The sequence below is a fragment of the Fulmarus glacialis genome, unplaced genomic scaffold, assembly GCF_000690835.1.
Source record: "Fulmarus glacialis isolate BGI_N327 unplaced genomic scaffold, ASM69083v1 scaffold37893, whole genome shotgun sequence".
NCBI classification, from domain to species: Eukaryota; Metazoa; Chordata; class Aves; order Procellariiformes; family Procellariidae; genus Fulmarus; species Fulmarus glacialis.
In genome coordinates, this window is record NW_009202975.1 from 13,266 (window position 1) to 25,942 (window position 12,677).

A 12,677-nucleotide genomic window follows, 5' to 3' on the forward strand; every position below is an offset into this window, starting at 1 on the left:
AGAATTCATTTTTAACTTAAATTGTACACTCAGATTTACAATTTTTGAATTTATTTACATTTTGTAATAAAAGCAATAATGTTGGCTGTGTCTTAATTTTTCATCAAAAAGCATATATGATGAATTTGGGTTTCAAGAAATACTAGATAATGCTGGCCTTCTGAGCAAGTAGTCTGAAGGGGTTCAGACTTGCAGAATGTTAAATGCTCATCTTGTTCTAGTACAACTTCAGTTTCTATTTTTAGTTGTTCTTTATATAATGGAGGCGCTAAGTTTTTTTGCTTATTTTAATTAAATCTGTTTGGAGCTTCAAAAAAGAAATAATTAGGAAGTGTTTTTATTTCTATTTTTGTATGACTTTTGTGGAAAATGCTTGTTTGCAAAATTACTGACTTTGCATGTACTCTGAGAGCATCACAAATAGGGGTGTTTTAAGATTGGGACCAAATATGTTATGGAGAACTTAAATCGTTACTTTTTGGCCTGCCCGGTAACAAACACTCCATAGCTTAATTTAGACCCTCTCTGGTCCTTATGTAAGTATAATCCCTATGAAAATCAGTTTTAGCCAGCTGTTAAAAGCCCTAAGGCAACACTCAGGGTAGTTAATAGGCTAACAGTTTAACTGTGGTAATGACTGATTCCAGGGGGATTATACTACTGTTATATATCATCATTCATGGTTTCTACAAGGAGTGCTTATTTTGTGAAAGTGAGCGGCACTCAGCAATGGTATCTTCCAGGTGCAGACATTACTTATCAGCAAACGTGAGAGAGGCAGTTTCATGGAAACACATGCAATGGATGTTTTTAACTGACACAACCGGTGACAGACCTTTCAGAAATACATCCCTCTTAGCTCCTCTGTCGCTGTGCAGCCCCTAAGTTAGCAGTAGCTGCCTGCCTTCAGGATGGAGTGACAAGAAGTTCTAGTTTTATTTTGTGAATGTTTGCACCCATTCCTGAACTGAAGGATTTACTTGTAGTAGGTAAGGATAATTAGTAGGAAATGAGTTTCTGCTGACCTTTGACGCTTTACGACTTGCTCTGAACCCTCTTTGAGAAAAACAGACCTGATACTGTGCCCAGAAACAGAGCTACTGTTTGGGCTTGGTTCAGCATGGTGAACTTACCACCATTAAAACATCTTGCAAAAGCGATCTCTGTCTTGTTCAGTTGAGTCTCTGAACACCTGCATGCTCCGGGACCTCAGCTACACCTCAACTTGTCTTCTGCCGTGCTGAATTTCTGGGAACCTGGCTGTAACAATGCCAAGCTTTGAATTAAGCACTCGAGTTCTCTCCTGTGCCTGGGGAAAGGTGATTGCCTTGTGTCATCTTTCTGTGAACATGCCTCTCACCTGCAGCGTTCTTTAGAGAGATGTTCAGGAGCTCCTGCATTTGGCCATTTATTTCCACCTCTGCTTGTTCCCGCAGTCGTGCTAGGGCAGCTCTTTGTGCAGCCACACAAAAACAAGCCAGCCAGTGAGGGAGGTAGAGCTGAGGGGCTTATGCAGTCAGAGTAATGAGCAAACACAGCACAGACTGGGATTTAGTATGTGGGAGCCGATTAAACTGGCATGACTCAGCCATGGGAAATGTCTATATGAAGAAAGGGGATCCACAAAAGCCAGCAGGCATTTTGTCCTCTTTTCTCTCAAGTGTTTTTTACCTAGTGAGTTTTTCAAGGATGCTGTCCTTGAATGACTTCTGTAATCCAATCAAAAATCTTTTTGATCTTTTTTTTTAAAGCTTTTGTTTCTAACCTGATTTTTAACAGTGGTGTCCGCTGCCCTGCATGATTCAGGCGTACAAAGCTTTGCACATGTCAAAGGAGCTTTTCTCTCTCTCTGGATTTGTCATTATATAGCAAGTACAGAAGCTAGAGTATTTTACCTAAAAGATCCCATGCAAACAAAGACCCATGTTGGCTTTGTTCTGTTGTTTGAATTACAAATGAACACTCATTTGCTGAAAAGGCTAAACATCAAAAAGCATTTACTCTAAATAAATAAATCTTGAAATAAGGTCACCATCTTTTAAAAAAAAAATACAGTCACGTCTGATTGCTAACTGTAAAGGTATTAACCTTTTGTGCTGCCTGCAATTTGCTCAATCAGTTGTTCTCAAGATCTACCCAAGAGACCAGAGAAATCAAGTAGAATATGTTGACTCTGAGCCAAGTCCTCTGGAACTTGAAACATGATCTTTTTTTTCTTCAAGGTTATTATGTTTTGATCTTCTACTGCAGAGTCTGCAGTGTGGATCACTTTATTTCTAAAAAAGCAGTCTTCACAGAAAGCATGCTTTAGAAAGCTGCTGACCTGACTCTTTGGAGTCAGCACCTGAATTTCCTGGGAAGGGTAGGTGTTACTTAAGCTCTGAAAACAAGGATTGAAAACAGAATTTCTTTTGTCATTTTGAGAAGATGTTTAGGAAATAGTTCCATGTACAGCTGTATTAGCATCTTCTATTTTTGACTTGGAGAATCATTCCTTGAAAACTCAGTGGATCTGCTGGGTGCACCTCCGTAACCTGCTCAGCGCTGAGTGCGCTAACATAGCCAGGGCAACAGTTTGCTTACGGTGTTGTCGAAATCTGTTTCAGCAAGGTCAGAAAACCTGAGTAAGAGGCCAGCAGATCTGCCTCCACCACTGAAGGCTACCACTGGGAGAACAGCATTAGTGGGAGGAATTTTTGATGTGGGGAGTAGGGGTGAAATGTCTGTATTAGAAAGGAAGCAACACCTCGTAAAACTATAAAAGTAGCTTAAAATAATACGGAATAGCATTTTTATTGAGGAAGTGAGATACTTTACTGTCACACTAATGGTGCTATAACCCCCTTTCTGCCCTAAGGTTAGCTTAAGTGCTTGACATACAAATGCTAGGGAGCAAATCAAGTTGGTTACTGATTCACACTTACGTAAACAGGCAAAGTGGGAGGTAAGGATTGCTTGTCCTCTGTAAGTGAAGCTAAGGTCTCTCTGCCTTGCTGTCTGCAGTGACGTTACTCTGCTTCTAACTGCAACACTACAATCCTTTGGATATGAGAAGGATTCATGAAAATATAAATGGATGCCTCTTCTCTAAGAGAAGTCTTTCTTCCTGCATCACCAGCAGCTAAAAAAAATGGAAAGCTAACTCATCTGAAAAACTGAGATTGCACAGATCTCTGCAATGATGCTATGTTTTTAGGATAGCAGCACTCACTGGATTGCATCCATCCTATCCTTGCCCTTTGTAGTTGGTAGCACTGTATCCATCTATCCCTTTTCCATCGTACCTATTCAGAGTCATGGCTTGTGGGCCATTTCTGTGTCCTGGCAGACATTTCTGCAAATACCTCCACGTTTCCACAGCGAACGTGTCAGCGTTCATCTAGATCTGTGCTCCTCCCGCTATCACACATGCATGTATCTGGGTAATTAGGTGTGGAAATACCTTCAATTTGGTGTGCCTGCTGACAAGACAACATTCCCTGGGAGCATATAAAACCACCTTGCAGGTAGATGCAGTTGTGGGCAGCTGGCTGAACCTGCTCCTTGCAGCTTATTTATGCTTTGAGGCTGGCAGTGCAGTAGTTCAGGGCCCCAGGGTGCAAGGCCCATTAGTGGTGGTTCTTTAGGTATTGCTCTTACACACGTAATTCGTGTTTTCCACTAAAGATGGCACGTACAGTTGCCTTTCTCTAGGAAAAAATCTCTCTTAGTCAAATCATTGGCTCCTTAATCTCCCTACAGTTGAATGTTTCATTATGGAGTGATACTTTGTACCTACTTTTTTTAAAGCCAACCAGTGTGCAGCACCATGGTATAATTTTCTTTTATAGGACATATTTTGCATGTTCTGTGACTAAGTCTCTGACTACATTACAGGCATGTGAGAAAATAAAACCTCACTACAATGGGCTGATAATGTGAACAACTATGTAAAAATCAATAGCAGAAGGAGAGGAGAAAAGGATTAAGTGAAGGCCTGTCTGCGTTTACTAGAATGACTCTTGAAACAGAGAACTGAGGAGGTGCAGAGCACTATAGAAAACCTGCTTCCAGCAGCAAGTGCTGCAGGTGAAGACTGCATTGGTGACAGAAGATTATGTAAAGGAACAGAAAGCAAAGCAGTGCTTGTGTTCAGGGGTAAGGTCCCTGAAGCAGGGAACAAAACTGTAGTGAGATCTGAGAACAGCACCCATTCTGAAAACCTCACTGACCAATTCCTTAGGTTTCACAAAACTCTCTTCATTTTTTTGGGAGTTATACCAGATAAAAGGGGATGCATTCAGTAAATCAGCATCTTTAAGTGAGTTCCCAGAATGTACACTTACTTGGCAAAAGAAAGTACTGGCCTTAAAAAATCGGTGTGATCCGGTAATCGCTTAAAGACCTTGACAGCTGCCTGAATGCAGCATCGCCACTGTCTGGGGAAATAATGGGAGAAATGTGGGGAGGCTTAGAGGAAATTGTATCTTACAAAGAGGGGGCAGTTTACAGGGAGAGGTGTGATTTTAATTTAGATCCTACTGCATCAAACAGAGAGTGTTTTCCATCCCGTTTTCAAAGTTCAAGTGACAAGTAGCCTTGGAAGAAACCACCTGTATTCTCCACCTCTACTTGTGCACTTGCTCAACAACCATGAAGTTATGTCCTAGGCCAGAGGCAAAGAGCATCAGCCATGGGATGATGCAACACCCAACTTGGAAAACTCTGACTCCAGCCAGCATCTAAGGACCGTTGCGTAGGACCAAGGAAGTGCTCCAGCATAATCCTATTGCAAAGTTGCAGAGTTCTTGGATGAATGAGAGGAGGAAGGTGACACTATATCTGTATATACCATTAGTTAGACGGCTATTATGATATAATGCTGCTTTTTAAAGCATGTTGGAAAGCCTGGAAGATTCAGCAAACAACGACAAGAATGATTCGTGGTATGGAAAAACTTGACTTGCAGAGAGCAGTAACAGAATTTCATTCCATTAAGTTTACCAAATGTAAGGTTAAAGGTGACTTAGGTTTTGGCTACAATTACCAATACAAGGACAGCTTATCTAGTATTTCAGCACTTGCTAATTTAGTTGTCATTATACGAAACCACTGCATTGCAAGCCCTAACACTTTGCTCAAGTGGTGCAGAGAGTCCTGGCCACACTCGGTGCTGGGGGAAGGGCTGATCTTGAGTGTATTTGTCAGACAATTTGTTGGCATCCTGAGCAATAGGAGACATAATACTGACTTTGGAAGCTTCCCAGATATTTTTTAAAGGAGTCCAGCACTAATATTGCTCAAGGTCTATCTCCTAACAAATGAGAAAGACACATCTGCAATTGCATTCAGCATCAGTTCTGAAGGTGCCAAATTCTGTGAGCAGCCCCTTTCAGAAGTGGGCTGTTGTCACACTGTGTGATATGAATGCACAGTAGACTAAAGGCACCTTTACTGATTTTGAGGAAGCAGTCTGGAAGGTGAGTTTTCTAGTTCTAGAGCTATTTTTATCTTATAAATCTCAGGATAAGCTTGCTTCCCCAGAGCTGCTGGTAGCAGGAAATAGCATTATACGTTCTACCACCTGAGGAGTAATCTCTGTCCTGTGTGTACTCCCCTGCCAGGCTAGTCAAAACAGATGGAGTAGTTGGAGATTTTTTCTCCTTAAGGAATTACACAAAGACTTCTACCAGAGCCTTCCGATAGCAATTACTTTAGTCTGAAACTGTTAGGAAACAGAAAATCTCAACATTCAATTAATCTGTCTGTTTAATATATGGGACATATGTTCAACAGAACAATTCATTGTAATGTAAAAAAATATTCTGGGTACTTCTGAGTACAGGATAAGATCCCTCACTTTAGTACGTTTAACATTACAGGAGATGCTTTGTCATTCCTGCAGTGGTGCGCTATTCAGGGTATGTGGGTTTTACTCAGTATAAACTTTGAGGAAGGGGTGGAGATCCCACAACAAAAAATGTCCACAATTAAGGGGAAATTACAGAGCAATTATGCTACCTTCAAACAGCTGGAAAGCTTTGGCTGGCTTGAAATAACTTTTCTCCCACAACCAGCAGCTCTCCCAGGCTGTTCAGCACTCACCACCCTGTTGCCGCTTACCCTCCCACCCACCCACTGCTCCCCCTTGGCAAAATATCAGAAAGCCTACTTTGATATTTTTTAAACCGCGGAAGCTCTGGACTGCAGAATGAGCTGCAGCAGAGGTCCAGGTGTGGCTATAAATGTCACACTTCAGAGTACTGCAAAGCACTCCCAGCAATGGCCACGCATTTTCCTGCAGATCTGGGTTGCTGGGGCGGTGGCCCAAGGAGAGCAAGAGTCGCCACACTGCTGTTGATTAAACGTATGCTGTCCATATGTTGGATGCATCAGCTGGCAGGGGGCCTAGGAGAAGCTGTGGTGGCTAGAGTTTCTAGAGCTTCCTTTCTTTTCCATCTGGCATGGGCACAGCAAGGAAGTATCGGTGGGTGCCAAATTAAAGAAGAGGATAAACAAAGAGATAAGCAGCCATGCAAGGGTGAAGGCATTTCGGAAGCGATGGTGGTAATTCAAGAAGTCTTTAGTGATTGCTTCAGGCTTCACTTCCCAGACCTTTATTCTTCTAAGCAAAGTTTATTCTTTCACATGATGGACTCTGTTAACCATACACACACAAAGTTCTTGTATAACTAACCTGAACCTTCAACTTTAAATGCTCTGCCGAGTCCCTTACTAGCCCCCTTTCTCTTGAGGCAGAAGATACGTTATACTCAATAATGGAGCAGAACAACAACAATGTAGAAGATTTCTCCTTGAACGTCTTTTCTGTCACTCCTTATCAGCCAAACAGATCCGATGTCCTGGTGTCAGATGGGGATAAAGCCGGTGCCACTTTGCTCTTTTCAGGTGTGTTTTTGGGACTCGTGGGGATCACTTTCACCGTGATGGGATGGATAAAATACGATGGCGTTACTCACCTGGAGTGGACTCAGTTACTAGGGCCTATTCTGCTGTCTGTCGGGGTGACTTTTATTCTCATTGCTGTTTGTAAATTTAACATGCTTACATGCAAGCCCTGTAAAGAAAGAGAGGAAAATACGTCAGACCTCGACCAGACTGCAAGTGGACAGTCCTTTGTCTTCACCGGCATTAACCAGCCTATAACTTTTCACGGCGCCACAGTGGTACAGTACATCCCTCCGCCCTACCCGGCCCACGAAGGCATTGCTGTAAGTCCTGGCTACCTTCACCCGGTGCTCAGCTGCTGCGGTCCTGTCCCGTCCAGCGCCTCACCGATTCCCACCCCGGGCTCTGCTCATTTCTGCCCTGCCTACCCCTTGGATAACTTGGCTTTTACCGGAGACGAGAACTACGCTACTTATTCTGCAGAGAATATCAGGAATCAGAGGTACATCTTCTGAAATGCCTTAGTGTGTTTGGACGCAGGCTTCTGAGTATTTTAAGTGCTGTGTATGGTTTCAAACAAAAGCTAGTCCAGGGTGTTATCCTTCCTCAGACATTTTTTTTCCCTTTGTTAGGAGCATTTCTTGAGTAAAGTCTGCGGAGACGTACTTTTTCTGGAAAGCATTTTTATCCAAATTAAATTCACTTATGAATCCCTCCCAATTTTCAGTCTACTAAATCTCCTGTTACTTTTGAAGATATTAGCATATATGCTTCTGCCCATGTTTTTTTTTTTATGCTTATCTTACTACCTTTAGACTGTTGGCCAGAAGGTTATTATACGTACAGCCAGAGGCTTCCACTCAAACACAATCACAACACACGAGTCAGCGCACAAACAGCATTTTTATGACAATGCAAGAATCAGTTTGGTACTGGATGCTCTCCATCCCAATTACGCCTGGTCACAACACGCTCCTCTCCCATTGCAGCAACCTTCCAGCCCTTACTCTTTTCCTAGTTTTGGGGCATAAACAAGATCGCTGACATTACAGAGCAGTATGAAACTGCTTTAATCAGACACAAAATAATTTTATATAGTTCTTTCCTCTAAGGAAAAATATTTTAATTATAGGAATTACTCAGAATTATATCCTTCCCAGAACACAAGTCACTTTTAGTTCATTTATCAAAGTCTGTTTGAAAAACTGCTGACTGACCCATCGTCCTCAGCAAGATGTGTGACAGGCATAGGCAGCATGAAAACAAAGGTCACCTCCTGACACTTTTATACTTCATGAAAAGAACACAGCAAATGGTTGAATCGCAGTAAAACTTCATCTCATAGCACTTTCTCAAGAAGTTAGGAAGTGCTTTGCCCAGATAAGGCTGAGGATGCGGCACTGAGGTTACTTGCATGTTTTGCGTTTGCTAAATTCTTTTTGCGCCTGCTCCTCTTACTATTTTCAGGTCAGAGGACAGTTCCGATGAGCCAGAAGAACTGCTGGAAGACTATGCCTGTGATGACTTGTCACCTCCACGTTATGAGGAAATATACCCACTATCTTCATAAAAGAACCATGGATGACAGACAATTCTAAGAGACGCCAGCTTTTTAATCCCCAAGAATCTTTTCTTTAAACACTTGCATGATAAGCAAGTGTGAGTAAGATCTTGGTACTGATACACAGTTCAGTATCACTAAAGATACTTAACCAATCCCTTCTTTTTCTCCCTCAAAATTCATTAGCCCTTTGCTATGCAGTTTAATAGGAGAGCTATTAATTATTTAATAGCAAAACTATTAATAGCAAAGTTGTTAAACTCAAGGATCTAAATCCATATCAGGGTTCCCAACAAGAAGCCTGATTTTCAGACTTGCTGAAACCAGCGTGAGCTGGGAATGCACAAGATGTTTGTGGAAGGTCATGATTGCTCCTGGACACTCAGCATCATTAGAAAACATGATTTATTCTTAATATATTTTCCCTCTTGATTGCTTGGGAAACTTCAAATGTGCTCAAGTTTCTGATCCATGAAAGTCCTTATAATGTCTTAATTCTGTCTGATTCCTTAGACTAGCTCACTCATTAATAAGTCCAGTCTACAGATTAGACATCATCTGCTTGGTTCACCTGTACAACCCAGTCCTGTAGGCATTTTTTGAGCACCCAGCTTGAACGAGAGCATCCCAGAACAGAGAAAATACAAATTGTGACCTCTGCCAATTTTTACATAGATCTCTAAGAGATCCTGCATGCATCAAATTCTGTTCCCTTCCCCTGATGGGATGCAAAGCACTGTCTCCCACCAGGAGTCCTAACAACTACTAGGTTAATGTCCCTAAAGAAAATGGCACCTTTTTGAAGCCTTGACAGAGGTTTGTGGTCCTACCAGTTTTAAAGGCTTTGACAATCACAGCTTTTCCTTTTTGAACCCTTACTCTATGAGAGAGCTGTGGTGGAACCCCTTCTGAGGTCTCTTCTTCTCTGAATGTGGGTCCTAGGCACACAACTCTGGCTGTAGGTTCCCCCAGAGCATCCAGGCAATTCTGGGCTGCAGTGAACTTTCTTGTCGAAGTTTAAATTTCAAGATCAGGCATTGTATACACAAATGGATTTACAGCCATATCTAACAAAGGATGAGGTGCGTAAGCTCTGAAATCTTGCAATCCAGAATGGAGGTCCCAAAAAACTTTGCTCAGGAGCTGTCTAAACACCAGAGCAATGAGAATGCCATGAGCTCTTTCATTTTTATTTTGTATTTCCACATATGCTTCAAGTTCTGCTTTTGAGTGTGCCTAGAAGTGCCCCGACACTGCTGGACAAGTTAGTATCTCCCCATGCAGGATCCCGTCAGTTTTGCCTATCTCCCTCAAAAGGCTCAAACCAAAAGCTGTTCTCAGTCCACACCTGCTGGAGCAGGCACCACACAAAACAATCTAGAGGGCAATGGACACCATCCAAAGTAACCGAGCGGTGTGCTGCTGATGTGCCTGCGGGTCAGTCTCCTGGCCCGGAATAGCATGGCTAAAAGCAGGTGTCCATTATGGAATGCATGAACTTTCTCTTACTTGCCAACACAGCTGTCCCAGCTCCTGCCAGTTGTCATCGATCTGTGATTGATCTCATTGATCCCATTCCCGAGGGCCAGAGAAGCCTGGTGTTGAGCACAGGCAGGTGGTACGGGATGTACCTGGCAGCTGGAAGTCACTGCGTGTCCATGCAGCCTCGCTAGCAATCAGAAGACGTGGCTCTGGATGGAGAGGTGCATTCAGAACATTATCCAGTTGCATGGAGCTGCAGGTGCACACTGACCTCCCTGTCCTTGGAGGATGCCAAGAAATAAAGCATTTTGGAGGGGCACAAGACAACTACTGTTCTCCACAGTGATGGACATGGCACTGACAGAGGTCATATTTGGGACACAACATTTAAACCGACTGGATTAGCAACTGCAGCAGCAGCTACTGAACAGTGACTGCAAATTATGTGCGAGACTCTTCTCACTAGAGAAATACGGGGCACGCTGATTTTCAGCAGCAATGGCCTGGTGTTAGCAGTTAGGCGTGTGTAGTTGGAGAAAGGCAGGCACTCTGTGTGCAGCATGATCTCTATGGGATTGAGTGAGAGAACAGAAGATCTAAAAATAAATGCAAGCTTCTCTTATGGAAATCTCTTGCTCCTCTTCCAGAATTTACACGGAGGTGAACTCATCCTCCCTCCACAGCAGGAAACTGGAAGGTCCCAAATCCCCAGTTAGTTCCACATGGACAGATCCCTGCACTTAGCACGTAGTTCTGCTGACTCCAGCAAGCACTGCAGGAGCACAGAGGTCAGGCTTGATGGATCCAATTGCAGGACCAGGGTCAAAATCTCTACCCGATCACCCTCCCCCACAACAAGAAAATTCCTTCAGTCAGAAACCACAGACTTTTGCTGCTGTTCTTTTTTTTTTTTTCCCCCAAGTATGTGGCATAAACATGTTTCGTGGGATAATCATAGCTTTATTTTTATGACATCAAATCGTACTGTCAGAGTAAATATGAGAAATCCAGAAGGTTGCACTCTGGACTCCATACTGGTTTTAAAGTTTACTTCTGTAGACACCAAGTTCATTGAAAAAGCCCTGGGTTCCTTTTTAGAGAGAAGGCTGAAAAAATATATTTAAATAACTATGCATTAAAATGATCTTCACCCATGAGATGAATTCTGCCTGAATTCTGTAGGAGTCTTTGCATGCTGCACAGATATTCGAGAAGCTCCAGTCTGACGATGCTCTACAACTACCTGAAAGGAGGTTGTAGCAAGGTGGGGGTTGGTCTCTTCCGCCAAGTAACTAGCGATAGGGCGAGAGGAAATGGCCTCAAGTTGTGCCAAGGGAGGTTTAGACTGGACATTAGGAAAAATTTCTTTACTGAAGGAGTGGTCAGGCCTTGGAATAGGCTGCCCAGGGCAGCGGTTGAGTCACCAACCCTGGAAGTATTTAAAAGACGTGTAGATGAGGCGCTTAGGGACGTGGTTCAGTGGGCATGGTGGTGTTGGGTTAACGGTTGGACTCGATGATCTTAGAGGTCTTTTCCAACCTTAATGATTCTATGATTCTATGACATTTCCTTGCTATACTGATTGCTGATTACTCTTTTTACGAACAGAGCAATATTCTGTGAAGGCTTTTCTTCCTACTCTTCCTTCCACCTTCTACTTTCATCCTTTTTCTTATTTTAACAATTTTTTTATCTTTAGCAGTTTTTTGCTTTAGCGGTTACTGTATCTTCATTGATACAACGCTCACATGAATTCACCTCTCAGCATTATGAACTCTTTCTGCCCTTGATGAGTGAAAGGACAAACCTATTTGGCGAGACCTTCAATCAAGGTGAACTGACACAGCTCTGCTAGATTATACTGATTTAACTCCTCAAAGGACCTGGAAGATTGCATTTGAGATTTTGCTCAATCCATTTTTCACTTAAACTAGTGCTCTTTAAGCAAAATTACCTTCTCCCACGTTGCCTGCAATGCTACAGCAGTCCTGCAGAATGATGCTTCATTATAGTTAAAATTTTAGCCATAGCGACAGACTGTTGTATTTGAGTATTCAGCTATGTAACACTGAATGGGTTATTGGGATTTTTCCTAATACAACTTCATTTATAAGATTTTGCCCATAAGCTGGTTAAAATATGGAATCGGTAGAGATATGTCTATTGATATGAAGCTGAGCACGATCTGTTCATTGCAGTAAAAATTCAGCACAGAGCTGCTCTAAGATCGAGGAGCTATTTCAAAACACTAAATGCCACATGCCAAATGCAGCTGCAGGGTGTGAATTTCTTCTCAGATAAAATCTAAATCTGAAGTCTGCTTTTTAACATCAGTGCTACCGTATCTGTGAAGAAGTAAAGGAATATATGAGTCAAGGTTTCCTTTGCTTTGGTCTTGTAGCACTTTCTCACAAAAGCCTAATTTCACCAGAAGTATCTGGTTTTGCCACTGATGCTCCTGTGCAAGTGCCTGCATATACATACCCAAGCAGAAAGCCCGTACAAGCAGGTGTTCAAAAGTAGTAGTGCTGAAATCCTTCAAATAATTATTTTTAAACTGAATTGGGATTTAGGAAATTGGGGTCTTGGGAAAAAATAAACCTGTAAGTAGGGCTCGTTCCTTGCCAGAGAGCCCTAGTTATGCTCACGGCGGGCCTTCGGCACAGGGTCCCCACGGGATGCTTGGGGATGCTGCGCCGCGCCCTCAGTTCCGCGCGGAGCCCGAGCCCCCGCTCCCACGGGGCCG

At 42.7% G+C, this 12,677-nt stretch overlaps 1 protein-coding gene across 1 annotated transcript; it reads left to right on the forward strand.

Moving 5' to 3' along the window:
• Positions 1-6,366: 6,366 nt before the first annotated feature.
• On the forward strand, positions 6,367-8,458 carry TMEM174 (transmembrane protein 174). The gene is made up of 3 exons (XM_009574488.1): positions 6,367-6,385; positions 6,742-7,390; positions 8,356-8,458. Exons 1-3 carry the CDS (start codon positions 6,367-6,369, stop codon positions 8,456-8,458), a joined length of 771 nt encoding a protein of 256 aa, XP_009572783.1.
• The last annotated feature ends 4,219 nt before the right edge of the window (positions 8,459-12,677 follow it).